The sequence below is a fragment of the Carcharodon carcharias genome, chromosome 18, assembly GCF_017639515.1.
Source record: "Carcharodon carcharias isolate sCarCar2 chromosome 18, sCarCar2.pri, whole genome shotgun sequence".
NCBI lineage: Eukaryota > Metazoa > Chordata > Chondrichthyes > Lamniformes > Lamnidae > Carcharodon > Carcharodon carcharias.
Genome location: NC_054484.1, coordinates 92,040,599 through 92,065,049, shown reverse-complemented (window position 1 = coordinate 92,065,049; position 24,451 = coordinate 92,040,599). Strand labels below are relative to the sequence as shown.

Genomic DNA, 24,451 nt, shown 5'->3' with positions numbered 1-24,451 from the left:
ATAAGTGCCCTTAAGAAGTTGAGAATTTTAGCAAGCCCACCAAAACCGTTCATGAATTGCAGTCCCCCATCTATCCAGACAGGATATGACTAATAATTTATCAACTCTCAGAGGATGGTGGTGAGGGACAGAGGTTAAGTACCTGTTTTCTAATCTGATTGGAAGATTCAAATATTGTACTGCCTTTAATTTCTCAATTCCCTGCTTCTGGAGTACAATAAACATGGATAAATAATTAATTCAGTCATTTTGTTGAGTTTAAGAATTATTTCAAAGCATGTAGACTATGGGATAGAAATTGGACTGTGTTTTGCCACTTAACAGGAGTAAAACAGATGCACGAGGGTCAATTTTGGGCACCAATGTCCTTTTCCCACCTGAAGGACATTCAACTTGATGTTGAGAAGGTCCATTTTTCAAATAACTCTGGCAGACACCTAAGATAACAATTAAATTTCTTACATATGTAAATGAAGGCTCCCTTGGCTGAATTGGGTTCTGATCAGTGCAGTAGTCTCTGGGTCCTTTAGTGGTTGCTGGGGTCAATCAGCAGTGGTCACCACAAAAAAATTGGTACATTTATCTTCCCAAGGAATGTTGCTGTGGAACTAAGAGAAGCAGCAGTGCTTCCCCCAACTCCACATCACTCGCAATCACCTCTCCTACATTGACACTCCATAATTCATATATTTAAAATGGTTGAGCTGCTTGTAGAGACATGAAACTTGATTGAATAATGTAAACAAGGTCCATTTTCAGGCCAGCGTTGGGCTTAGACATGTGCTGACCACATGTAAACAATTTCTGTCACTATTTGTTACCATGAAACAGGGTTTTATTTGCTAGAGAACCATTTCTTTAGAATTAATATACAGTGGTATTTTTTCCAGTGCTGTTACAGCTATTGCTACTGACCAATCAGCAACTCCATTTCATAGGCTCAGTAAATTCTTAACCTGCATAGAAATGCCTCAAATGAATTCCCTCAGAGAACATTAGTTTTTGGGGAAAAAAATTGGTCATAGAAATAATTTTGAAATAAACTATGAGAATATGAAGGTCTTGTGGTGCCTTTGAGCCAGAAGCTCCAGGTTCAAGAACCACTCCAGCACTTGATGGCTACGTAAGGTGTATTCATAATGTGGCCAAACAGGTTCAGTATCAACCTTTAAGTCCTTCCAACACACACCAATGGCAGACGGTAAGAGCGGGAGAGATTCCTGGTCAGTCATGTGATGGATAGAATTTGGAGCCTCTACTATCGCTATCCATAGCTCCAGGCTGCAACATGCAAGTAAAAAGTGTATGTTGCCACAGCAACTTGGGGGCTTGGTCGGCTCAGTTGGCTGGACGGACTGGTAAGGATCAGATGGGTGATCCCCATTCCGGCTGGGGTGGATTTGGGATCTGCCTCCTTGTCCTGCCCATGGTGGAGCTCGTGGCAGTGTGGGTTGGACCTGCCTTTGGACCTGCCGAGAACTCAAGGATTGAAGAAGAGATGTGAGAATGGCTTAGGGAAGGATTTGTGAGTGGCTCCTAACTCACTATTGACATTGGAATCTCTTGACTCTGTCCCTGTTGCCAGTAGCAGGTAGGAAGTCCCAAAAAGCACCTTCACAACAAAATTAGAACGAGACAGAAATCGTCTAGGCGCTCCCCTACATTGGTATGACTTTACCCATGGCTAGAGATTTCTTGCCCCTATTCCAATGTTCTAGAAGAATGACAGGAGACTTGATATCCTGTGCCTTTTATAAGGTGCCACTGACTGCTCTAAAAATATTAACATAATTCTAAAAAATGCCATTTATCAAATAATTACTAATCTTTGATTTAATGGTTAAACAAAAGTTTCCCCATCCAAAAAACAGGTGCTCAACCCAGTTAGCAAGTAGGAGTCAACCTGGAATAGTTCACCGGAACTGTCAATGGTATGGTTGATGAAGGTAGTGCAGTGGATGTTGTGTACATGGATTTTAGCAAGGCATTTGACAAGGTCCCACATGGCAGATTGGTCAGGAAAGTAAAAGCCCATGGGATTCAGGGTAATGTGGCAAACTGGATAAAAAGTTGGCTTTGTAACAGGAAACAAAGGGTAATGGTCGATGGATACCCTTGCCAATGGAAAGTTGTCTCAAGTGGTGTTCCACAGGGCTCGGTGTTGGGACCCTTGCTGTTTGTGTTATATATTAACGATTTGGATGTGAATGTGGGGGGCACGATTGGGAAATTTGCAGATGACACAAAGATTGGCCGAGTAATGGATAGTGTAGAGGATAGCCATAAACTCCAAAACGATATAGATGGGTTGGTGAAGTGGGCGGTAAAGTGGCAGATGGATTTTAACATAGAGAAGTGTGAGGTCATACATTTAGGAAGGTCAAACAGTTACAGGGATTACACAATAAATGGGAATATACTAAGAGGAGTAGATGAAATGAGAGATCTTGGCATACAAGTACACAGGTCCCTAAAAGCAGCAGTTCAAGTAGACAAGGTTGTAAAGAAGGCATATGGAATGCTCTCCTTCATTGGCAGAGGTATAGAATATAAAAGTAAGGATATAATGTTAGAATTGTATAAGACACTAGTGAGGCCACAACTGGAGTATTGTGTGAAGTTCTGGTCACCACATTACAGGAAGGACGTAATAGCTCTGGAGAGTGTGCAGAGGAGGTTTACAAGAATGTTGCCAGGGTTAGAAAAAAGTGTAGTTATGAGGAGAGATTGGATAGGTTGGGGTTATTTTCCTTAGAACAAAGAAGACTGAGAGGTGACATGGTTAAGGTGTACAAAATTATGAGGGGATAATAGATAGTGGACAGGATAAAATTGTTTCCCTTGATGGAGAATTCTAGAACCAGGGGACATAGATTCAAGATAAGTGGTAGAAGGTGTAGGGGGGACATGAGGAAGAACTTTTTTACGCAGAGGGTAGTGGGTGTCTGGAATTCACTGCCCAAGTTGGTGGTAGAGGGAGAAACTCTAAATTCTTTTAAAAGGTACCTGGATCTGCACCTTAAGTGCTGTAAGCTGCAGGGCTATGGGCCGGGTACAGGAAGGTGGGATTAGAAAGGGCAGCTGAGTGTCCTCGGGCTGGCATGCACAAGATGGGCCGAATGGCCTCTTTCTGTGCTGGAACTTTTCTATGGTTCTATGGTTGTTTCCTCATGTACAGGTCCCACCTAAGTCAGAATGATTTACTGTCCAATAAAATATTGAAAGTTAATTTCCTGCCTTTTCACACCAGCCCCCTCCTGGACTTAACAGAAACATCTTGGGGATTCTCAGTGTTGTCCTGGCTTGTCCCAAAGGGAACAGATGGATCTGTTTATTGCTCCTCTCCATCAGTGTCTTTTGAATTCCTCTGCAATGGGGCATGTCAAATAGTTAAGAAGTAAAAATTATTCTCACCCTCCATAGTAGAGAAGATACTGTAAGTACTTTGGGCCATTTTTCGATGATAAACATTATACTGTCCAGAGAATCTCATTCTGTCACTCTTGGGATTCAGGATTATACCACTTGGGTAGTGGAGTAAAGGAGAAACTGCTACCCACTGACACTCAATCATACTACATGCAGGCTCCATTCAATGAGCCTGATGCATCACCAAAAACTTGTTTCATTAAAAATCTCATTTTAAATGAAGACAGAAAATGCTGCAACTACTCAGCAGGTCAGGCAGCATCTGTGGAGGAAGAAGCACAGGATTAATATTTCAGGTTGATGACCTTTCATTATTTAATTACCTCATCTTCACTGTTCACCATTTCCTTATTTTGAGTCTCTTTGGAGATGAAATTAAGGTGAAGAAATAGTCTAACATTACAGGAGGGCGGTTAAACAGAGCACACAGATTTCAAATAAAACAAAAAAACCTGAAGGGAAGTGAGGAGAATTTACTTCACACTGAGTTGTAATGAACTTAAATGAGCTGAAAGGGCAGTGGGAGTCGATTTGGTAATAACTGTCAAAGGGGAATTGGATTAGTACTCGAAAAGGAAAATCAAATTGCAGGGCTTGGGGGAAAGAACAGGGGAATAGGACAAATGGGTTAGCTCTTTCAGAGAGCCAGCACAGGCACAACGGGCTGAATGCCCTCCTTCTGTGCTGATTGATTCAATGATTCAGTACAGTGAATGTTACTGCAGATTAGTACAACACTGACCTCTTCAGGCAAACCTTATACCTACTAGATGGCTGCTGCTTTGTTTTTAGTTCTGTTTGAGAGGGATGGGATAAACAGATAGCCAAACACTTTTAGGAATAATATTAAAATAGTATTGTAACAATTTTGGGCATAAATCTCTTTAAAGAACCCATTCATTTTGAGTTACTTGCAAAAATAATATCCTGTAAGTGCTAAGTTGGAAACAGAAAACTATACAGGCTGAAACACGTAAAATAAATCCAGAAAAGGATTAGTACGAAATGTACAGTTCATAACTGGAAAAGAAGAAACTAGTTATTGTTTTGAGATGTTGCTCCATTTCCAGTACATGTCTAACAATTATGATGAAATAGAACAAAAAACATATGCTAGGCATGGAAATGCTGCGCCCCACAACACCACAAGTGAGAGTCTCAAGTGAGTTCTGCAGACTGGTTTCAAAGTCTCTGATGTATTTCCAGATCAATTCAATGTGACATTAGTTACTTTCCGTGGGGATTTTTCCAAGGGTTTTGTTTTAGGGAATTTTCCAGTTAATTATTATTATGGAAAACAGGTACATCTCCTTAGGGTTGTGTAATTAAACCTCAGTGGAATCAGCCTGCGGAACAATCATTAGTGTAATGCTGCTCTCTGCACAGTGCACCCCTGTTGTGTAGTGCTGGCTTGTACAGTCTGCCGGGGATTGTTTGTGGAAAACCCAGAGTCCTCCTTTCATATACTCCCATTGTTTTTGCACTTATTATCATTGCTTTCTATCTTCATAGCCCAACCTCAGGATGTCCCAAATTGCTTTACAGCCAATGAAGTATTTTATGAAAATTTAACCACTATTGTGTTATAGGATCAGCTGTCTAAGGGTGAGCTAAATTTTGCATTTTGATATCATTTGTAGTGCTTCTTAGTACAGAAGGCGGCCTTTCATTGGAAACATTTGAGTGGAATTCCGTCTGCAGTCAAGGCAAGAGAGAGAGTTGTAAAATAAGAAGGAAAGCCCCTGTCATTGGAACACGGATTGGATAATCAGGCAAGGAACTTAACATAAAAGCAAAACACTGCAGATGCTAGAGATCTGAAATAAAAACATAAATTGCTGGAAAAGCTCAGCAACTCTAGCAACATCTGTGGATAGAGAAACAGGGTTAACATTTCAAGTCCATATGACTCTTCATCAGAACTGAGTCTTGTTTCAGTTGAAACTCTTGAGTTTGAGCTCTGAAGAAGAGTCATATTGGACTTGAAATATTAATTCTGTTTCTCTCTCCAAAGATGCTGCTAGGTTGTTGAGTTTTTCCAGCACTGTTTTTATTAAATAACCTAACATTCCTGATTCATAATACTCTCAATATTCCCTTCTTCTAAATGAAGAGGGACATGTATAAAGTGGATGGAGGTTAAATTACTTACCTGAACAACAAAAGCAAAACACACAAGTTAACTTACTAACTTGCTCCCAAGAACTCCAGGCTGTTCTGTAGAATGTGGAATAAACGACCAACTAAAGGAACCAATATGGTACAAATATCAGCTTAAATACAGACTGAATTTATGGTTAGACCTCAGCTGGAGTATTGTGTCTTACTGTGGGCTCCACATGTGGATAGGATATCAAGGCCTTGGAATGTACATGTAAGAGATTCACTGGAATGGTACCAGGGATGAGGGGCTTTGGTCATGTGGGGAGACTAGAGAAGCTAGGATTGTTCTCCCTAGAGCAATGAAGGTTATGGCGAGATTTAATAGAGACTTTTGTTCCACTCCACCATGTCCTTTACCGAAATAGTGAACAGGTAATTATCATAGCTTTGCCCCCAATATAATTGTGAATTTGCTGATTGAACAGTACTTTAGACTGTTATGAAAGACGGTGAGGCATGATCAAATTTGTTTTGTAAATTTGTCGCTGGAAAACCAAGGCACAGAGCGAAAAAGCTTATGACGTTTGTCACCAATATCAGCTCAGGAAATTTGGGATGACCTTTCACTGTTCTAAAGATTTGTACCATATCTCCTCTCATTCTTTTATCCAGTAAAAACTTGAGTCTTTTGTTAAATTTCGGTCCCCTAAAGGCTGGAATCATTGTGGTAACTCCCCCCATTCCATCTTTTGTGTTCCATCTACATATATCGCCCAACGTCACTGACATGCTTAGTGTTTTCTTTGGAACACAGGAGTCTGAGGGGAGACTTAATTGAGCTATATAAAATTATGAGGGGCCTAGACAGAATGGGCAGGAAGCACAGAGTATAGATTTAAAGTGATTGGTAGAAGATTAGGAAGGAGGTAAGTAGAAAGCTTTTCAGATACTGAAGCAGTCCATATCCAAATGCAGCAAGACCTGGACAATATCCAGACTTGGGCTGACAAGTGGCAAGTAACGTTCACGTCACACAATTGCCAGGCAATGACCATCTTCAACAAGAGAGAATCCAACTATCGCCCCTTGATGTTCAATGGCATTACCATCACTGAATCCCCCAGTAACATCATCTTAGGGTTACCATTGACCAGAAACTGAACTGGACTAGCCATATAAATACTGTGTCTACAAGAGCAGGTCAGAGGCTGGGAATATTGCGACCAGAAGCCACCTCCTGACTCCCCAAAGCCTGTCCACCATCCACAAGCACAAGTCAGGAGTGTGATGGAATACTCCCCACTTGCCTGGATGAGTGCAGCTCCCACAACACTCAAGAATCTTGACACCATGCAGGACAAAACAGCCCTTTTGATTGGCACCACATCCATAAACATTCACTCCCTCCACCACTGACCCACAGAAGCAGCAGTGTGTACTATCTACAAGATGTACTGCAGGAATTCACCAAGGCTCCTTAGACTGCACCTTCTAAACCCACGACCATTACCATCTAAGAAGGACAAGGGCAGCAGACACATGGGAACACCACCACCTAGAAGCTCCCCTTCAAGTCACACACCATCCTGACTTGGAAATATATCACCGTTCCTTCACTGTTGTTGGGTCAGAATCCTGGAACTCTCTCCCTAACAGCACTGTGGGTGTGCCTACACCACATGGACTGCAGCTGTTCCAGAAGGTAGCTCATCACCACCTTCTCAAGGGCAACTAGGGATGGGGAATAAATGCTAGCTCAGCCAGCAAAGCCACAACCCATGAATGAATTTTTTAAAAATCTAATCGATGGTGGAGATCTGAAACTCACCGTTTGAAAGAGTTGTAAGGTCATCTGACATTAACTGAGTTCTTGGGACAAGACAAAAAAGCAACAGACAGTGATTTTGGTGCAACAAATTAACAGAATTTATTAACTAAATGATTGAAGAAAAATGCTTAATAATAGGCATCGTCAGACAAGCTGTTTTCGATCTGTGCTCCTGGAAGCTGCCTGGACGCAGATGATGGTGTCTTTTGTTCCCTTCAATGCCTTCACTTCTCTGGCTCCTCCTTCTGCGACGCTGTGTGTCTGCGTGCCTTGAGGTCTCTACTTTTATACCCTCCCGGGGATGCCTACGTACAGTCCTGCACATTGCTCCCTGCCTGCATGCGACCTGGCTACCTGATCCCCTTGACTATGAGAGGCCTGGCCATCTTACCCCAGACTCAACAGCCCCATTTTCAGGCTGATTGCTGACCACATGACATGTCCGCGTTTGGCACCAAAGTGAAAGTAGCAGCTCTCTGTGGAAAATGTGTCCTTTTTATACTTAACCCTTTAGCTCCCATGTAGCTGTAAACAGCAGTCACTGTACAATTTAGAACTTTACAGTAAACAATACAAACAGTATATTAATCAGAACACCTTCATTCGAGAATTAACAACATTTTTACAATTTCATACATAGTGGTGGAGGCAGAAACTCTCCTTTCATTTAAAAAGAAAACCTGAATATTTATCTGAAGGGCCGTAACCTACAGGGCTAAGGACCAAGAGCTGGAAACTGTGATTAGGCTGTATAGCTGTCTTCTGCCTGACACAGCCACGAACCAGGGGACACAGTCTCAGAATAAAGGGACTGACATTTAGGACCGAGATGAGGAGGAATTTCTTCACTCAGACGGTGGTGAATCTTTGGAATTCTCTACCCCAGAGGGCTGTGGAGGCTTTTAACCATTGAGTATGTTCAAGACTGAGATCAATAGATTTCTAGATATTAGAGACATCAAGGGATATGGGAATAGTGCAGAAAAATGCTTTGAGGCAGAAGGCCAGCCATGGTCTAGTTGAATGGCAGAGCAGGCTCGAAAGGTCGAATGGCCCACTCCTGCTTCTATGTCCTATGTTCCTCTTATGGGCTCAGCTGTGCTGTAAATTTCTATGATTCTAGGCTTTATTAATAACTGTCTCACAATGATTATGGTTGTGATAATTTATTATTACCCCCCCCATTAGAAACTGGTTCATGTTCTGGCCATACTGTTGTTATTGCACTTGATCTTGTCTGAACAGAGAAGCAAAGCAGAGTTAGGTTATTGATGGTTTGGACATGAACTGGGAATACCATGTCCTTACTCACACCAAATTCTGTTCCTCCATCGCTGCTACGCTCCATGACCTACAACGGCTCTTGGTTAAGCAACGCCTCATCCTTATTTTCAACTTCCTCCATGGCCTCACCCCTCCCAATCTCTCTAACCTCCTCCAGCCCTATAACTCCCCAATTCTGGCCTCTTATGCATTCTTGATTTTCACTGCTCCACCGCGGCGGACTGGCCTCAACTGTAGAGGCTCTAAGCTCTGGAATTCCCTCCCTAAAATTTTCCACGGGCGGGATGAGGTTTCCAAAAGCAAATAAAAATAAAAGTTTTTAAATTTAGTTAATTATATGTCCCTGCTCATGTGACAGAGGCACATGAGGGTTCATGTTTTATTACATTTTTATTTTCATTCTCATTTTTAAAAGCGCTTCATCTCCCTGAGGCAGCTCTGTGCCTTAGGGAGATTTTCAAGCGCTCAGTCAGGCGCATGTGCAAAGTTCGTGATTGCCCCACTCGCCCTCCTCCTCCCCCCACTGCACAGGCAGTGCCAAGCGCTGCCGCACACATTTCACGCTGGGTGAGCCATAACTGGCCCGCCCAGCATGAAATCGCGGTATGGCCCCAATCGCAGGCGGCGGTCAGCTTCCCGTCTGCCCCCACCCGCCAAGGGCAAAATTCTGCCCAAATTGATCACAATCAGAGATCAATAGAAGAATACTCTCCTCATGATCATTGTTTTGCTAAACTTTTCATTTTCTTAATAACTTTTTAAAATTTGCTCCCCACTGCCCTTTCACAAAATCCTCATAAACACTACTTCTAAACTCTTTTTTTACTGACGCATCTAGCATCTGAAGCCTGACATAATACAAACGTTTTTCTCGTAAAGGTTGACGGGTGTATCTAGGACCTGATTCTGTTAGCCAGACTGATTGGACAGTAATATAATGATCTGGATCTGGCATGGAAATAAACTTTCAAACTCCATAAATCAATCATGCAAGTGATTCACTTGTCACAATTCTTTGTTTCTACTTCGCTGCCTCCACTGGGAAGTGGGTATATGTGTTTGAACTTCGCAATGGATGTGTCTGTCAGTTGTTTGATGCAGTAATGCCCTGAAATTGCTGCTTACCTGGTGCAGCTTGGAATGAACCTGAAGTATAGAAACACAGTCACCTTCGGAGCCTCAGGCAAGTGATGGCCTGGTGCTGGGCCACATCTGGTGCTGCAACAGGTAACACAGCTCTGTCACAGCCTCCCTGGGATGAGAGGAGCTTTTATGCTATGTTACTGGGGCCAGGGGAGAGATGCCCCTGAGTCACTTTGATGATGAGCTCAGTCACTGCAGCCACTGCTGTTCAGTCAGTCAGACCCAGACAAGGGTGAATTGTCCACATTAATGACAACTTCAGTATGGGAAGCAAGGATTTAACAGCAAAAATCTCACGTACGACAGGAAAACAGGAACACTTTTGAGGGAGGAACTAAAAGAGGATGGCTATGGTCAGGCTCATGATGTGCAGAAGGGGTGATGGGGGGTCTTAATGTATTTTATTAAAATATACTTTACTACACTGTAGTTCTTGCTCAAGCTATCATTCGTGGAGCACTGCTTAACTTGGAGTCTGATATCAGGCGTAGGTGAACTGGAACTTTGTCCAGCTCAGTACTGCACAACCAAAAGCATCCTTTCTCTTTCCTGCCAACAACTTGACATTTCGGTTCTCATTCCGTCCTCCTTTCCTGGCTCCTGGCCCAGCTCAGAACACACACTGGGTTACTTTGGTGCCCTGCAGGGAATCCAGCTGATCACCATGACTGCCTACTTCCACCTCTACTGTTGCCCTTCTCCATTCTGACCTCATCGTCAACACTGCTGATATCTTCATTCCTCCACCATGATCTTGCTTACTTCCACACTTGGCTTTGTCAAAGGTCTCCTCAATGACCTTCCAAGCTCTACCCTAACTAAACTCCAACTGATTTCAAAACTCTGTTCGTGGATTTCTATTCAATTCCAAGTCACATCAACTGTCATCTCTATCCTCATCAACACACTCGTCCAATAGAACATCCACTTCCAAATCCTTATCCTTTGATCAATCCCTCCATCCTACCATGTAAACTCTTCCATCCTTATGTCCCATCTCACACTTTTCAATCTTCCAAATCTGGCCTTCTATGCATTTTCCCCCTTTCTCTCCCCCCATTTGCTGACACAGTGTTCAGTTGCCCCTCTGCAATTCCCTTCCTAACACCTATCACCTCACTTTCAAAAACCTCCTCAAACACATTTCTCCAACCATGTTTGGTCATTTCTCCCAACCCTCTTCCCTAGCTCCTCCATAGGCTCTGAACCCCCATCTTACAAAGCTTTGTGGGAGATGAAAGCGCTACGCAAATGCAAAGTGCTGTTATTATTTCAGCACACAAAAAGATCGCCGGCGGTTTAACTTGCTGATGCTGCGCAGTGTTACAAATTTCAGGTCGAGATTAGATATTCCCTCGGGTTGAGTCACCCCCACTTCCTGTCAACAGGAAAATGTTTTACTGCCCAGTGTCTAATCATACAATAACATGACCCAGGGGCTGTAACAATAAGGTGCCTCTTTGGTGATATGCTAATCTTACACATGCCTTATGTCCACTTTGTCTGTCTTCCAGAAAATAGAGTGAAAAGCTTCCAAGCTTGACTTTGTCCATGTTCACCTTGATAACCTTAAGTATGAGCAACTGCAAGCCAACAAGTTGGTTTAGTTTACCTTTAATATATGAATCAAATGAATACAGTTTTCTCACAATATTGCTCCTCCTAATGTACATAGAAATACACCATTTAAGTATGCCTCTTTACCCCTGTTAACAGGTTAGATTCACTGTGAGGGTTAGTGGTCCCTGAAGGGAGCCAGCGTGAACCTTTCTCATTAAGGACGTACATGCCTGTATCTCAGCCTGGATACTCCCCATCTCTCACAGGCTTAAAGAACAAGCGAGTGTGTGAGAGAGGAGAAACACGGACAGATTGAGAGGGCCAAATGCTTAACCTTTTGTATAAAAACAAAAGAGTGAGGATGCCAGAGGTCTGAAACAAAAACAGGAAAGTGCTGGAAAAACATAACCAGTCAGGCAGCATCTGTGGAGAGAGAAACAGAATTATCCCTCCCTCTACTCTGTCAGGACGAGACTCACTTACACTGGTAATTAAACCACCACCTCTCACTTGGTGTGGGGGACATGACAGCCAGGATCTGGCCAGCTAAGGCCAAGGAATGAAACAAATTCATCAATACAGACAAGAAACTTGCTGGGAAATGGTAACAAGCTCCTTTGTGTCAAACACATACGGTGTGTCTTCTGTTCGCTATTTAGGTCAGTTAATGGACCTAAATCAACATTTTTAAATACCCTGCTTGTCCTGAGAGTGAATCCCCTTCTGGTTCAAATTTATTTTTTGGGCAAACAAGCAAAAATCATAAAAAGTGACATGATAGCAGATAGCTTAAGGAATTTTGAGGAGAACCTGGTGTTGGGTGGTAGGTCAAAATAGACAATCGTGACCTGATCTGATTTCCAACCCCCCACCATCCCTCCCACTATCTTCATTGATCTCCACAAGTGGTGGTGAGGAGGAGGGGGGGTAGTGGTGGTGGAGGGGGACAGTTAAAAATAAGCCAGCCACATAGCCCCTCTGATTTCACTGCCTTCCTCCTGTATAAACCTGCTCATTAGAACAGATGAGAGGGACATTTGCAAGAAGGCAATGGATCTCCTTTAATATACCCAGATTGAGACCTACGATATCACAAGAGGTACAGCAGGCAAGTGTGAAGATTATTATTTTAGGCTCCGTTATTGGCCAGGATGCCTGGTAAGAGTTCATTACAACAGTGAATACAGTTCAAAAGTACTTAATTGGCTGTAAAGTGTTTTGGGATGAGCCGAGGGCTCGAAAGACTCTACAAAGACATATCTTTCTTTCTTCTTCTTTATATATTAAAATCTCTGCAAAAATGTGAATTTTGTCTTATAAATATGATTTAAAAAGTCAATTTACAGCAGCTTCCTTGTGTGAAAGAACGCTTCTCGAAGGCAGCCAAGGATACTCTGCACTCCTGAGATAAAAACAAAAAAACTGCAGATGCTGGAAATTGGGGTGTGTTGTGCTGTAGGGTAATTACCAGAAGGGGGCACTGCTGCGAACCCATCTGTTCCATGGCACAACTTCTGGAAGGCAAAGCTCGAGTTTCAGTCTTGGATACAAGTGTCAACAACATAAAATGGTGCATCTCATAACTGTCTGAAGCAAGGTAAACTAATTACCTGTATGCGATGGCAGGTTTACAGCTAGTCTCTGACAGAGATAAATCCAATTTGAGTTCCAAAGTTGCTTCCATCCCGACTATATGAAAAGAACTTGTCCGGGTGGCAGGCTGTGCAAGGAGTCACATCCTTACATTTACTGCTCGTGGAATCATCACTTATGTTTTCAGCCAGAATCCCTCCACGTTCCAGTAAAACTCTTAGGAAAGAAAAGTTCGACATTTTGAACAATGCTTCCTTCCTTCATGCATCATTTTAAAATAGCCATATTGAATATTTTATACATACATTCTCATTTTAGGTCTTTTAAGCAATAAAATTAAAAACAGCTCTTACAAAAATCTGCGTTTTTCTACTTTAGAAGTTCATCTGACCTTTAACAAATTTGCAGTTTTCAATTTACCTTGTTGCTTGTCTAAGGTCAATATTTGGACGGGGAGAATTGGTCCCTTTCACACAGTTGGTGTTGATCTTCACAAACTCTCTGGCTGCCTCTTGGTGAAGGGTGAAGCAACATGGGCCCACACAAGGACCCATCACCACCAGAATATCTCTAGCACTGCAGCCAAATTCAGCCATCATCACGCTCACTGTAGCCATAGCAACTCCTGCCAATGTACCCTTCCATCCTGAAAGGGATGAGCAAACACCATGCCAATTCATTAGAACAAATTCCAGGATGCTGGGGGAGGAAGGAAATCAGAGATTGGGGGAGGAATGGGAATGGGGGAGGATCAGAGGGTGTCGGGGGGTGGGGGGGGGGGAGGATCGGAGGGTGGAGGGGGAATGGGAATTGAGGGGAGGATTTGAGGGTGGGGGTGGGAATGTGAATTGGGAAGGCTTGGAGGATCAGAGCATTGGGGGGATGGGAGTGTAGGGAGGATCAGAGGGTGGGGGAAAATGGGAGTGGGGAAAGGATCGGAGGATTGGAGGGTGAGGGAATGGGAGTGGAAGGGAGGTTTGGAGGATGGAGGGGGAAATGGGAATGGAGGGAGGGCTGGAGGATAGAGAATGAATGGGAATGGAGGAAAGGGTCAGAGGGTGGACGGAATAGGAGTGGAGGGGAGGCTCAGAGGGGGAATGGGAATGGAAGGGTGGGAGGAATTGGAGTGGAGGGGAGGATTGGAGAGTGGAGGTGGAATGGGAGTGGAGGGGAGGATTGGAGGGTTGAGGGGAACTGGGATTGGAGGGTTGAGGGGGATTGGGAGTGGAGGGGTGGGTCGGAGAGTGGAGGGGGAATGGGAGTGGAGGGGTGGGTCGGAGAGTGGAGGGGGAATGGGAGTGGAGGTGATGGTGGGGGAGTGGAGGGGAGGGTTGGAAAATGGAGGGGGAATGGGAGTGGAGGGGAGGGTCAGAGAGTGGAGGGGGAATGGGAGTGGAGGGGAGGGTCAGAGAGTGGAGGGGGAATGGGAGTGGAGGGGAGGGTCGGGGAGTGGGAGTGGAGGGGAGGGTCAGGGAGTGGATGGGGAATGGAAGAGGGGGGAATGTTCACTGTGAATCAGTGTTTAAAAAATTCATGAGGCATAATTCAACCATCCAAGAAAGCATTTTGTGTCACATAAAATCATCTTTTTATCCAGACACTATCAATGAAAACATGATCTTTGCCAGCTGTAATTGCTGCATTGTTCTTCAGACGAGCTTTTGAAAATAAATTTTCACCAGAGAAAATTCTCATCTTTCAATCTCTGGGAATTTTATTTTCCAGACCCCTTACTGGGGCCTCAGCCTTTCAACTACAGTTATCAACATTAGATGGTGGAACAGTGGGCCAGATATCTAAGTTTGCTGTCTATAATCAAGTTAGGTGACACAGTAGCTAATGCAAGTGGGAAGAGTAAGTTGCAAAGGGTCATTGTTAGATTGAGTGAGTGAGCAAATGGAGTTCAGTGCGAATCTAAGAGAGATAGTTCAGAGTATTTTCTAAATGATGTGAGGATAGGAATTGTGATGAAGCTGAGAGAAACAGGGGTTCAAGTGCAGATAATACTAAAACCAGGAGACGGGTCCAATAAATAATTAAAAAGACTAAAAGATTGTTGGCACATATCTTAAGAGGGCCTGAGGTTATATAACAGTTGTACAGAGCACTGTTTCAACCTCATTTAGAGTACTGCATTCAGTCTCGATACCACACCTCAGGCAGGATATATTGGACTCCTAGGGGCTGCAGCATGGATTCACCAGAATGAACTGGGGCTAGAGTTATATTTGGAGGACCGGTTGCATCAACCAGGATTGTACTCACTTGAATATGGAAGATTAAGGGGTGATCTGATTGTGATGTTGAAATGATTAAAGGATTTGACAGGGAGATAAATTATTTTCTCTGGTGGGGAGAGTCCAGAACATGAGGACATGACCTTACATTTAGAACAAGGCCATTAAGGGGTGATGTCTGGAAGCAATTCTTCACACGTAGGGTAGTGGAAATCTGGAACTCCCCCTCATCATTTGGGTAGATTGACAACTTCAAAACCGAGACTGATAGATTTTAAGGTATTAAGGGTTACAGAACCAAGGCTGTAGGTGGAACTAAGGTACAGAACAGCCATGATCTAATTGAATGGCAGGCAGACTCGAGGGGCTGAATGGTCTACCCCTGTTCTTAGGTTTCTAATATGCTATACATATCAGCTGCACCAATGCAGGATTATTATTTTTAAACTTGTATTGAAAAGAAACCCCAGCTGAAAAGCCTTGCATGTGCCCCAGGGGTCGGAACTGGAATGATAGCCACAGATAAATTCAGCAGGGCCTGGTTTCGAATTAAAACAGGGCTTGCAGGTACTCTGATCCATGCAGACTATAAAGATTACATGTACAGTGTTCAGTGGTGCTTCACTTTTGTGCGCCATCAGGACTTTTGCCACATGTCAGTACAGGATAACTGCTTCAATGAGCTCCCAGGGGAAAGATGCTTTGTTGGGCAGTCCTTTGTAAGATGATTTTGTTGGAAACCATGCTTAGCGTCAGTTTTACCAACTGTGAAGCACAAGGCACAAATGCAGTGAAAGCACCCCTCGACCTTCTGTAAAACATTAACAGGAGCAATCATTCAAGCACTAGGGAATACCAACAGTAGCCAACATTTCATCTGAGTGGCAGCGTATCCTCGGAGAGCTGTTAGGTTAGACATTAGATGGGGTGCTGAAAGAGAAACACCTGACTCCTGATAGGGAAGGGTGTCAGATGGGGACCAGCACTTGAGATTGGAATCAATAAAGGCAGGACATGTAACTTAAAACTTATTACCTGCATGAGCTACTCCACACACTTGCTGGATAGGATCAGCAAACAGGAGAGGAATGCAGTCTGCTCCTGGTGCTGCTATGGTGACGCCTTTCCAGTTTGTCACCATTCCATCATAGTTTTCAGGCTCAGGCTTCCCCAAAGTCCAGATGTTGCTTCCATGGCTTACCTGTTAGCAAGTGAGTAAAGGTAACAAGCACACCACAACCAGCTGCTCACAGTGCATTCACAACATCAAACATCAAAAAGCCTGGTGCAGTAGCTGAGATTCCAGTTGGATCACAAAACATGTACTTATGCACACGTGGCTATCAGTTACAACGCCCGACAGTGATGGGGGATTTAACTTTAATAAAATGGTAAAAATCGCTTACTGGGGCTTTCTGATATTGTGATTAATTCTACTGCCTGCACCAGTGAGAAAGTGCTTATTTGTCTCAATGGGGCCTAAATTTAACATTATGCCATTTAATCAGCCTAAGATAAGTGGGGTAGATGTCAGCACCTGATCTGCATGGGGTTCAAACCACTGCTAAATTACAGGCCCCATTTTAACCCGATAGTTAAATTAGCTTGGAATAGTCAGAGTAGCGATATGCAGGCTTGAACTCATAATTCCAGCTCTTGAGCTGCCTAACCAGCAGTGCTTAGAGTAGACCATTCAAAAGAAGGGCTCAAAGCCTCTAGAAATCAAAAGACTTTAATGACCACCAGACGGTCAATGAAGTACATTTTGAAGTGCAGTCATTGTTGTAATGTAGGAAGTGTGGCAATCAATTTGTACACAGAAAGCTCCCACAAACTGCAATGTGATAATGACGAGATAATCTAGTTTTTTGTGATGTTGATTGAGGGGTAAAAACTGACCAGGACATCGGAGATAACTCCTTTGTTCTTCTTCAAAATAGTGTCATACCTGAGATGGCAGTTTAATGTCTCCTCCAAAAGGCAGCACCTGCGAAAGGATAGCACTCAGTGCCAGTGTAGATAGGTGTGCCCTGGACCTTGGTTCTCAGAGTCAAGACTGCTACTAACTGAGCCACAGCTGCCATGCAGTAACTTAGAGCTGCTTGAGAGTTGGAGTGTTTTTTCTGGTTTTAAGTGACAACTGCAGGTGGTCCCTTATCTTGCCTGTTCCCAACCTGACTCAGATTTAAGTAGGGTAAGGTCTGGATAGGCAAATAGCATCGAGGCACCGGATTGGTGTCCCCCCTATTATTGTGACGAAGCCCAAGGACCACTTTAATTTGGTTCCCTTCCCAGTGCCGTTGCTGTATGTTGTCAGAGCTGTACCAGGTTTGTGGCGCTCCTAAATTTAGCACCTCCCTCCACTCCCCCCACCCATGTACACTGTGGATTCCTGAAATTCCCAGAACAGTGTGGAGTGATCAGCATAAACTATTTATGTTTAAGGGAGCTATCAGGGTGTCTACAGATGAGGCATGTCTAATGTTTGGATGTTAACTCCTTCGTGGGGTACGTTGTGTAACAGTACCCTGCCCATGTGACTATTATGCACATGAGAATATTGACAGAAAGCACCAGACTAATCACAGCCACATTATTTCCTATCTTCAACCAAATCTCTGCCTCCCCTAATCAGAACTCATACCCAATCCCATTCACCCCTCGCTGATCTACATTGGCTCCTGGTCTAGCAACATCTCATTTTTATAATGCTCATTCTTGTTTTCAAATTCACTATCTCTCTAACCTTGTCCAACCTCACAACCCTCAAAAAAAATCTTCACCCTTGCAATTCTGGCCTCTTGTGCAGCACCAATTTCATTGTCCGCTGACGGAGCTGTGCTTAGGTCTTAAGATCTGGAGTTCCCTTCCTCAACCTCTATCTCCTTTAAGAGACTCCTTACAACGACTCCTACGGCCAAGCTTTTGGACACATCTATGTGGCTCGGTGTCAAATTATGTTTGATAACCCTCTTGTGAAGCATTTTGGGATGCTTTACTACATTTAAAGGCATTTAATAAATAAAAGGTGCTGCTCATGCACATCCATCACCACCAGGAGTTTCTGGATTATCACTCAGAATGGGAACACTGGGATGATGAAGTCAGTGGAAGATTGGTCAGCGTTTATAATCTGTTGGTGCTGGTTTTCCACCCCCACTGAAGTTGAAGATGATTTCCACTGTACTTGCACATTCTCCCTCGTTGTTAAATATTATGAGAGAACATTGCTTGATAGTTTTCGCAACAGTAATTCTCAAATGCAAATATGAAAGTTTCACCTTTGCGAGGTAGAAGATTTTTGCATTAAATCCTGCGCTTGTGCTCAACCGTCGGACATTCTCAGTAACCACGGCCTTTGGGTCTCTACGTTTCCAGCTACTGAAGAGATTTAAGGAAGTGAGGCCTGGTAGGTAGGATATACCACCTGTTCTGGTAGTAAAGCCATGAAGAAATACATCTGTTGAATTAAAACAAGCTTTAGAAGCAAGATAATACATGCCTGAACTTAGTCATCACTTTTTTTAAAATTTAAGATACTGAGGCACTTGTGTGTATGAGCTTGCCCTCTTGTAAGTTATTGTTGCCCCCTGTCCTAGATGGAAGCCATCATGGCCTGAATCTCAGCACATGCAAACCCTCCCTCTATGCTATCAACTAAGATAAACACAGTGTCAGTATCTGAGCTGGTGGCTGCGAGTATGATAGAGTGATGGTGCTGTGTCTTCATCATTACTGTCTTCTTTATGCTCCCCCACTGTCTGGTCAGGTTGCATCTTGAGTATCTGAAAGGAGAAAAGCAAAGCGGTTAAGCTGTGGTGTAGGAAGGGAGAAATGTAAAAGGCACATGTGTCCATCTGCATCGTGTAAATCAGAAGAGAGTGTGGGATGAGGAGGGTGTGAGAAGGGGAAGATAGCATTTAGGTTTAAGGATACTATCATATTGGGTGGTTTCAGCCCCGCTGTTGGCCAAAGCCTCAGCAATGGGTGTCCCAAGAATGGCCAGAACTGTTTTCTCCATGGGGTCAGGACGTGCAGGAGTCTTTGTCCCCATCTGGTTAGCTCCCATTGCCTTCGGTTGTGTACCACCTTGCTCTAAGAGAGGGATGTGCCCTGCAAGACAGAGGGAGCTGTTCAGTTGATGTGGCTGTCAGGGTTGAATAGCTGGCAATGCGTGCAACTGATGAGATGTGGGTGTGAGGCTTGCAACAGTGCTCAGTGTATGGGGTGCAGCAAATGAATGTTAGGTATGTCTGAGTCCTGATTGTTGATAGGTGAGTGATGATTTGAGCAATGTTTGAGGCAAGTGGTGCAGTTGGTAGGACAAGACATTTGAAGATACATTCGCTGACCTTGACAACTTGTGTGAGATCATTAAACTGCGTCCAGGTCCTCGGGCTTAGACCACTGGCATTGACCTCCATTGCTATCTTGTCCTATTCCCTTTTTACCATGGGTCTGAAGGGTCTTCTTCACCTCTGCAGGCACAGGACATCTCTCCTCCTTTCTACCTCCTCCATCAAGACCTCGAGTGCAGTGTCAGAAAGCCTTGGAGCCCACTCCCACAGCTCCCAGCCATAATACCTGCTCAGAAGAGTAGGTTAAGCTGAAGCTGGTGGGATTCAGATGATATTGGTGGGTAAATCCTCTGGCCAATTTTAACTGCTCAATAGGGTTGAACTCGTGCCTACACAACCACAGGCCCCTTGCCTGTTCTAACCTCCAAAGGACAATGCGAGTTATGGAAAGACAAACAGTGGCCTCATTGCATTTCCTTTTACAACTAGTCCATCTCCCACGGCTTTCCACAGGGGGAGGTAAGAGCAAGGCCTCTTTCTGGGGAGGAGTTACGAGCAGGAGGCAAAGGTAGTGAGAAGGAAGTGATCGGGGCGAATACCCAGAGGGAGGGGAGGTGGAAAGGGCAGGGCAATATTTCTCTAGCAGGGGCAGGGACTTGTCAGCATGCTGTTTGCCGTAGGGAGTGGCAGATAATTTCTGTCTCAGTGGGATTGTACTGATTTAGTGGACCAGTTGTTAGGGGCATACTTTACCGCTGGTGGGGTGGGGTGTTGGATGCTTGAGGACAGTATTCCTGGGTTTTTTCCCAAGAAAGTTAATGGTGGCTCTGCATTAAAGTGGTCTCAGTATCAGTGTCATATATCATGTTAAATGTCACCCCGCTATGTCCAATGTGTCACATCACTTTGTTTACAGTAGAGTGGCATTAGAATGATCAGGCTACGCAATAGCAACAGAAACAATGAATAAATAGATACAGAATCCAGCGGAAATTGAAACCGTTGTATTAAAGGCTCCTGGACTATCTATAAAATGTGGGATAGTAAGAGAGGCTGGACAAAGACACAAGCTGCGGGTCACAGAGATGGGAGCAGTGTGTGATTTATTACATAGGAAAGCAGATAATCATGTGTGTTGTAAAGATACCATCCACAGGATGGTGGACTGTTTCCCTGGAGATAGATCATGTGATATCTACATCATTCTGAGGCACAAACAGGCCAGGTTCATGTGGTGAGAATATAAGACTTTAAAATGGAAACTAAGCCACATCAGTATAACTTGGTCCAATTATCTCCCACCCTCTAATTTCTGAACACTACATTTGAACTTGAAACTCCAGTGGTGAGGGGGCGGGGTGGTGTCAGGGGGAACATTAACTCATGCCAATTAGTGAGAATGAAGCGGCTGATGCCCCATTTCCACCAGTTTCGGATTTGAATACTGCGGGTTTGATGGTGGATGAGGCACCCACTGGATCCAAGCCTCATGAAATAATAAAAAAAAGCAATCAGGGTTCCATGGTATCAATGAGAAGCCGATTACAATTTAACTGGAGTCTAAGTGGGAAAGCTATCGTGACTTTTCCATCAAATAGCTGCCAAGGATACAAAGAGAGCCTCCAACATCAGCTTAAAAACTTTTTTTTGTGGGCCAGGAGTAGGAGGAGTGGCCAGTGAGTTAAATACCCCAGGCCTCAAATTTAGGCCTTTAAATGTTTTGCACTCACCCCTCCACCTGCACAAAGCCCTTTTGGGGATTGATATCTAACCCCCCCCTCCATCTTTTACATCAATTCGGTTTATCAGTTAAATCTTCAATGCTTCATCTAAAAGGTGGAAGTTTACTAGTTAGAAGAGCACATTTGAATTCATTACCACACACCTCTTCATAAATAAAACACAATTCCTCCCTTGGGATCTGTCCCCTAGAGGTCACTTCCATAAGCTAGAAGAAAGCACGGTAACCTGCTTTCCAGTCTGTTGCAAATTCACTTTACAAAGTCCGATCCTGAGCCAGTGCCTCTCAATTTACCCTTTAATAATGTGATAACCCAGAAGAACACTACCAACTAATGTTTATCATGTATAAAAATGGTAGATAGCCTTAGCTGACTTCTCACACTCAACTTTTTGGCTTTTCTGAAAGTTTACCTGGGATCAACAGAGACTTGAGAATTACAATCTCTCCCATATCTCCTTTGAGTTGGGCCAAGAATGCCCGGATGTCCTTCCAAATATAATCTGCTTGTTGGCTCAAGAGAACGTGTTCTTTAATGGCAGGTACTGGCAAATGTAGTTTTATTTCTCCTTCACTCTCCATCACTAGTGTCTCAAATGTGAATTTATAAGTTGCAGTAAAAAGCTGCTCTACATAGAGCTCCAGTGTGGCTCTCCTATCTGTGGACGCAATCACCTGAATGAGGCTGAGGCTCTGTTCATCGATCTTCTTCTTGGCAGTGTACAGGATGCCAGCAAAACTGGATTGTACCAAAACCTCAAGGTTTCCTTTTGGCATTTCAACGTGCTCTGACAATTGATACAAATAACTCTGGACGTCATTATTTGCACTGTCTGTATTTCTTTGGCTGTACATCATGAAGACATATGGACACTCGACCAGACTGCACGTGCTCATTACGTCCACAGCACGGCAAAGCCATTTCTGAATGGAACCATGAGGAACATCTGAAAAGTCAACCAGGACCACTTCTACCACCATCCTAGCCAAACATTTGGTCTGCTGTGAATCACTTTGTCTTGAAAGAGCTGATGACTTCTGGAGCTAGAGAAACAAACCTGAGTAGAGGGAAGGGTAGAGCATTTTAAATTACATCACTCAGAATGTTACTTTAAAACGCAATATGAAACGCAGCAATGTGTTTTCAGAAACTTAAAACAATTTACAAGTCTTTTTGCTGCGACAGAATGGTGTGAAATTCCCTTTCATCTGAAAGATTAATTTTAACACATTCTGAAACTTAAATATCAGCTTGCAATTTCAATGACAGTGGGTCTGCCACAGACAAAGATTCTGAGGGGACTTGATAAGGTGGATGCTGAGGGGATGTTTCTCCTTGTGGGTGAGACTAGAAAAAGTGTTACAGGACACTATTTAAAAATAAAGGGTTTCCCATTTAAAATGAAGAGGAAGAAAACATTTCTTCTCTGAGGGTTGAGAGTCTGTGGAATTCTCTTTCCCAGTGAGCACTGGAGGCTGGGTGTTTGAATATTTTTAAGGCTGAGTTGGATAGATTCTTGATTGAGAAGGGGGTCAAAAGTTATCGAGGATAGAAAGTAGAGTTGAGGCCACAATTAGATCAACCACGGTCTTATCAAATGGCAGAGCAGTCTTGAGGGGCTGAATGGCCTACTCCTGCTCTTAATTTGTATGTATGATGTGCTTGATTAATTGCCTGCATTCAATTTGCAATTCATGCACTGTTCAGCAATGATGTACATAAATAAAAAAGATTTGCGCTACTCGCTGCACAGATTGAATATGGCCACAATCTTTAGATCATGCAAGTTAATGCATGCTTCCTCTGGAATTCCAATGATTCATTACCCTGGGCCAGCTTAACATTAATAAGCTATGTGGGTGTTCCCAGGGGCAGCTGGATGAAACGGGCTACATGCTGTATCAACAAGACTCACTCATCTTCTTGACAATCTCTGCAGCAGGGTAAAGGGTTGTTCGATTGAACACCGGAACTGGGACAACCTGACAGCTGATCTGGCCTTCATGGTGTGGGCCCTCAAATGTCTTTAGTGTTGCAGCAGGACTTATAAATATAATAATAATAAGTATGATCTGTCCCTGCACACCTTAACCAAATTAAATTTCCATGATTCAATGATTCTAATTAATACACCCAAGGGAACCGAATATTTGTTCCTCAAGAAAAAATCTAATAAGAGGAATGTAGTGGAAGCTTTCCCTCTTGCACTCTTCAGGATAAAATCAGCAGATTGGTATTCTTGCATCTGTCCTGACGAGTGAAAGATGAAAAACTTCGACATTTTTTTTTAGCAATACTCAAGTTCTGTACCTACCCAAGCCACCAAAATCTAATATTTTTTTAAAAATCCAACATGATATTAATAATATAAAATTATCAGACAAGGGGACCCATTCTAACGCCTTGTACTTAAAAGGAGCAATCGACATACTTACGTTTGAACAGAGCCCGAAAGGAAAAAATGCAGAGCGAAGAGTATTTTGCTGGATTTTCGCTACTGAGGCAAGGCTGTTTCCGGGTAGGTGTTCCCCCGACGCTAACGTTTTTTCCTGCTGCGCTGGCCGCATGTGGACCAGTCCACGGGTCAAAGCTCTCCCCTGCCAGTGAGGTCAGCTGAGCTGTGGTGGGGCTGTGTGCTCTTGCGGCAGGGCGGGGGGTCGCACCCACTGCCCCCCTCAGTGTTTGTGTAACGGTGCCTTTCTCTCTCAATGTTATCAGGACCCGGGCGGAATCAGCGTGGAATTGCCGAGCTGGAGAGAAGTTAAAGAAGAAGACGGACAGATGACTGGCAGCAGAGTTCCCCCAATGAGTTGATCCGCTGGTGTGTGACAGGCGGACCACATCCGCATCGCTGCACTGAGTGATTTCACTGTCAGAGCTCCGGGTGGACTTGAAACTTTTATCCCACAAACTCGGCTCGTGTTTAAAAAAAAACACAACCCATCAAATGCGGGAAACACTCGGATGTTCTTGGTTTATACCAAGTTTGAAAAATGTCTTGTTTTGCCTTTAGATTATGATTCACCGGGTGGGGCCAGTGAGTGAGGCTCGGGTCAGCGCCTCAAACAGCAGCTCAAGCCCGGGACCCCCTCCCCCTGCCCCACCCGGGGACCCTCTCGGACATGTCAGTGCGAGGACTGGGCGGGAATTGCCTGCGAACTTTCACCTTCCGATGGACAGACAGTTCCACCGTGTCCAGGACCTCAGGGCTGAAGCCGGGGTTTGATTCACTTA

At 43.8% G+C, this 24,451-nt stretch overlaps 1 protein-coding gene across 4 annotated transcripts; it reads right to left on the bottom strand.

Annotated features, from left to right (window-relative positions):
* Nucleotides 1-3,100: 3,100 nt before the first annotated feature.
* lacc1 (laccase (multicopper oxidoreductase) domain containing 1) lies at nt 3,101-24,074 on the bottom strand. 4 transcript variants are annotated; one of them, XM_041211659.1, is made up of 7 exons: nt 23,653-24,074; nt 21,630-22,274; nt 18,459-18,637; nt 16,213-16,378; nt 13,361-13,586; nt 12,958-13,156; nt 3,101-3,691 (listed from the first exon to the last, which is right to left on the bottom strand). In XM_041211659.1, the coding sequence occupies exons 2-6, from the start codon at nt 22,195-22,197 to the stop codon at nt 12,982-12,984; spliced, it is 1,314 nt and encodes a 437-aa protein (XP_041067593.1). In that variant the 5' UTR covers nt 22,198-22,274; nt 23,653-24,074; the 3' UTR covers nt 3,101-3,691; nt 12,958-12,981. The 4 variants fall into 4 exon arrangements, with proteins under 4 accessions (XP_041067593.1, XP_041067590.1, XP_041067592.1 ...); XM_041211656.1 differs by lacking the exon at nt 3,101-3,691 and adding an exon at nt 9,056-11,370 and having other exon boundaries at nt 23,653-24,073; XM_041211658.1 differs by lacking the exon at nt 3,101-3,691 and adding an exon at nt 11,386-12,861 and having other exon boundaries at nt 23,653-24,073.
* Nucleotides 24,075-24,451: the final 377 nt, after the last annotated feature.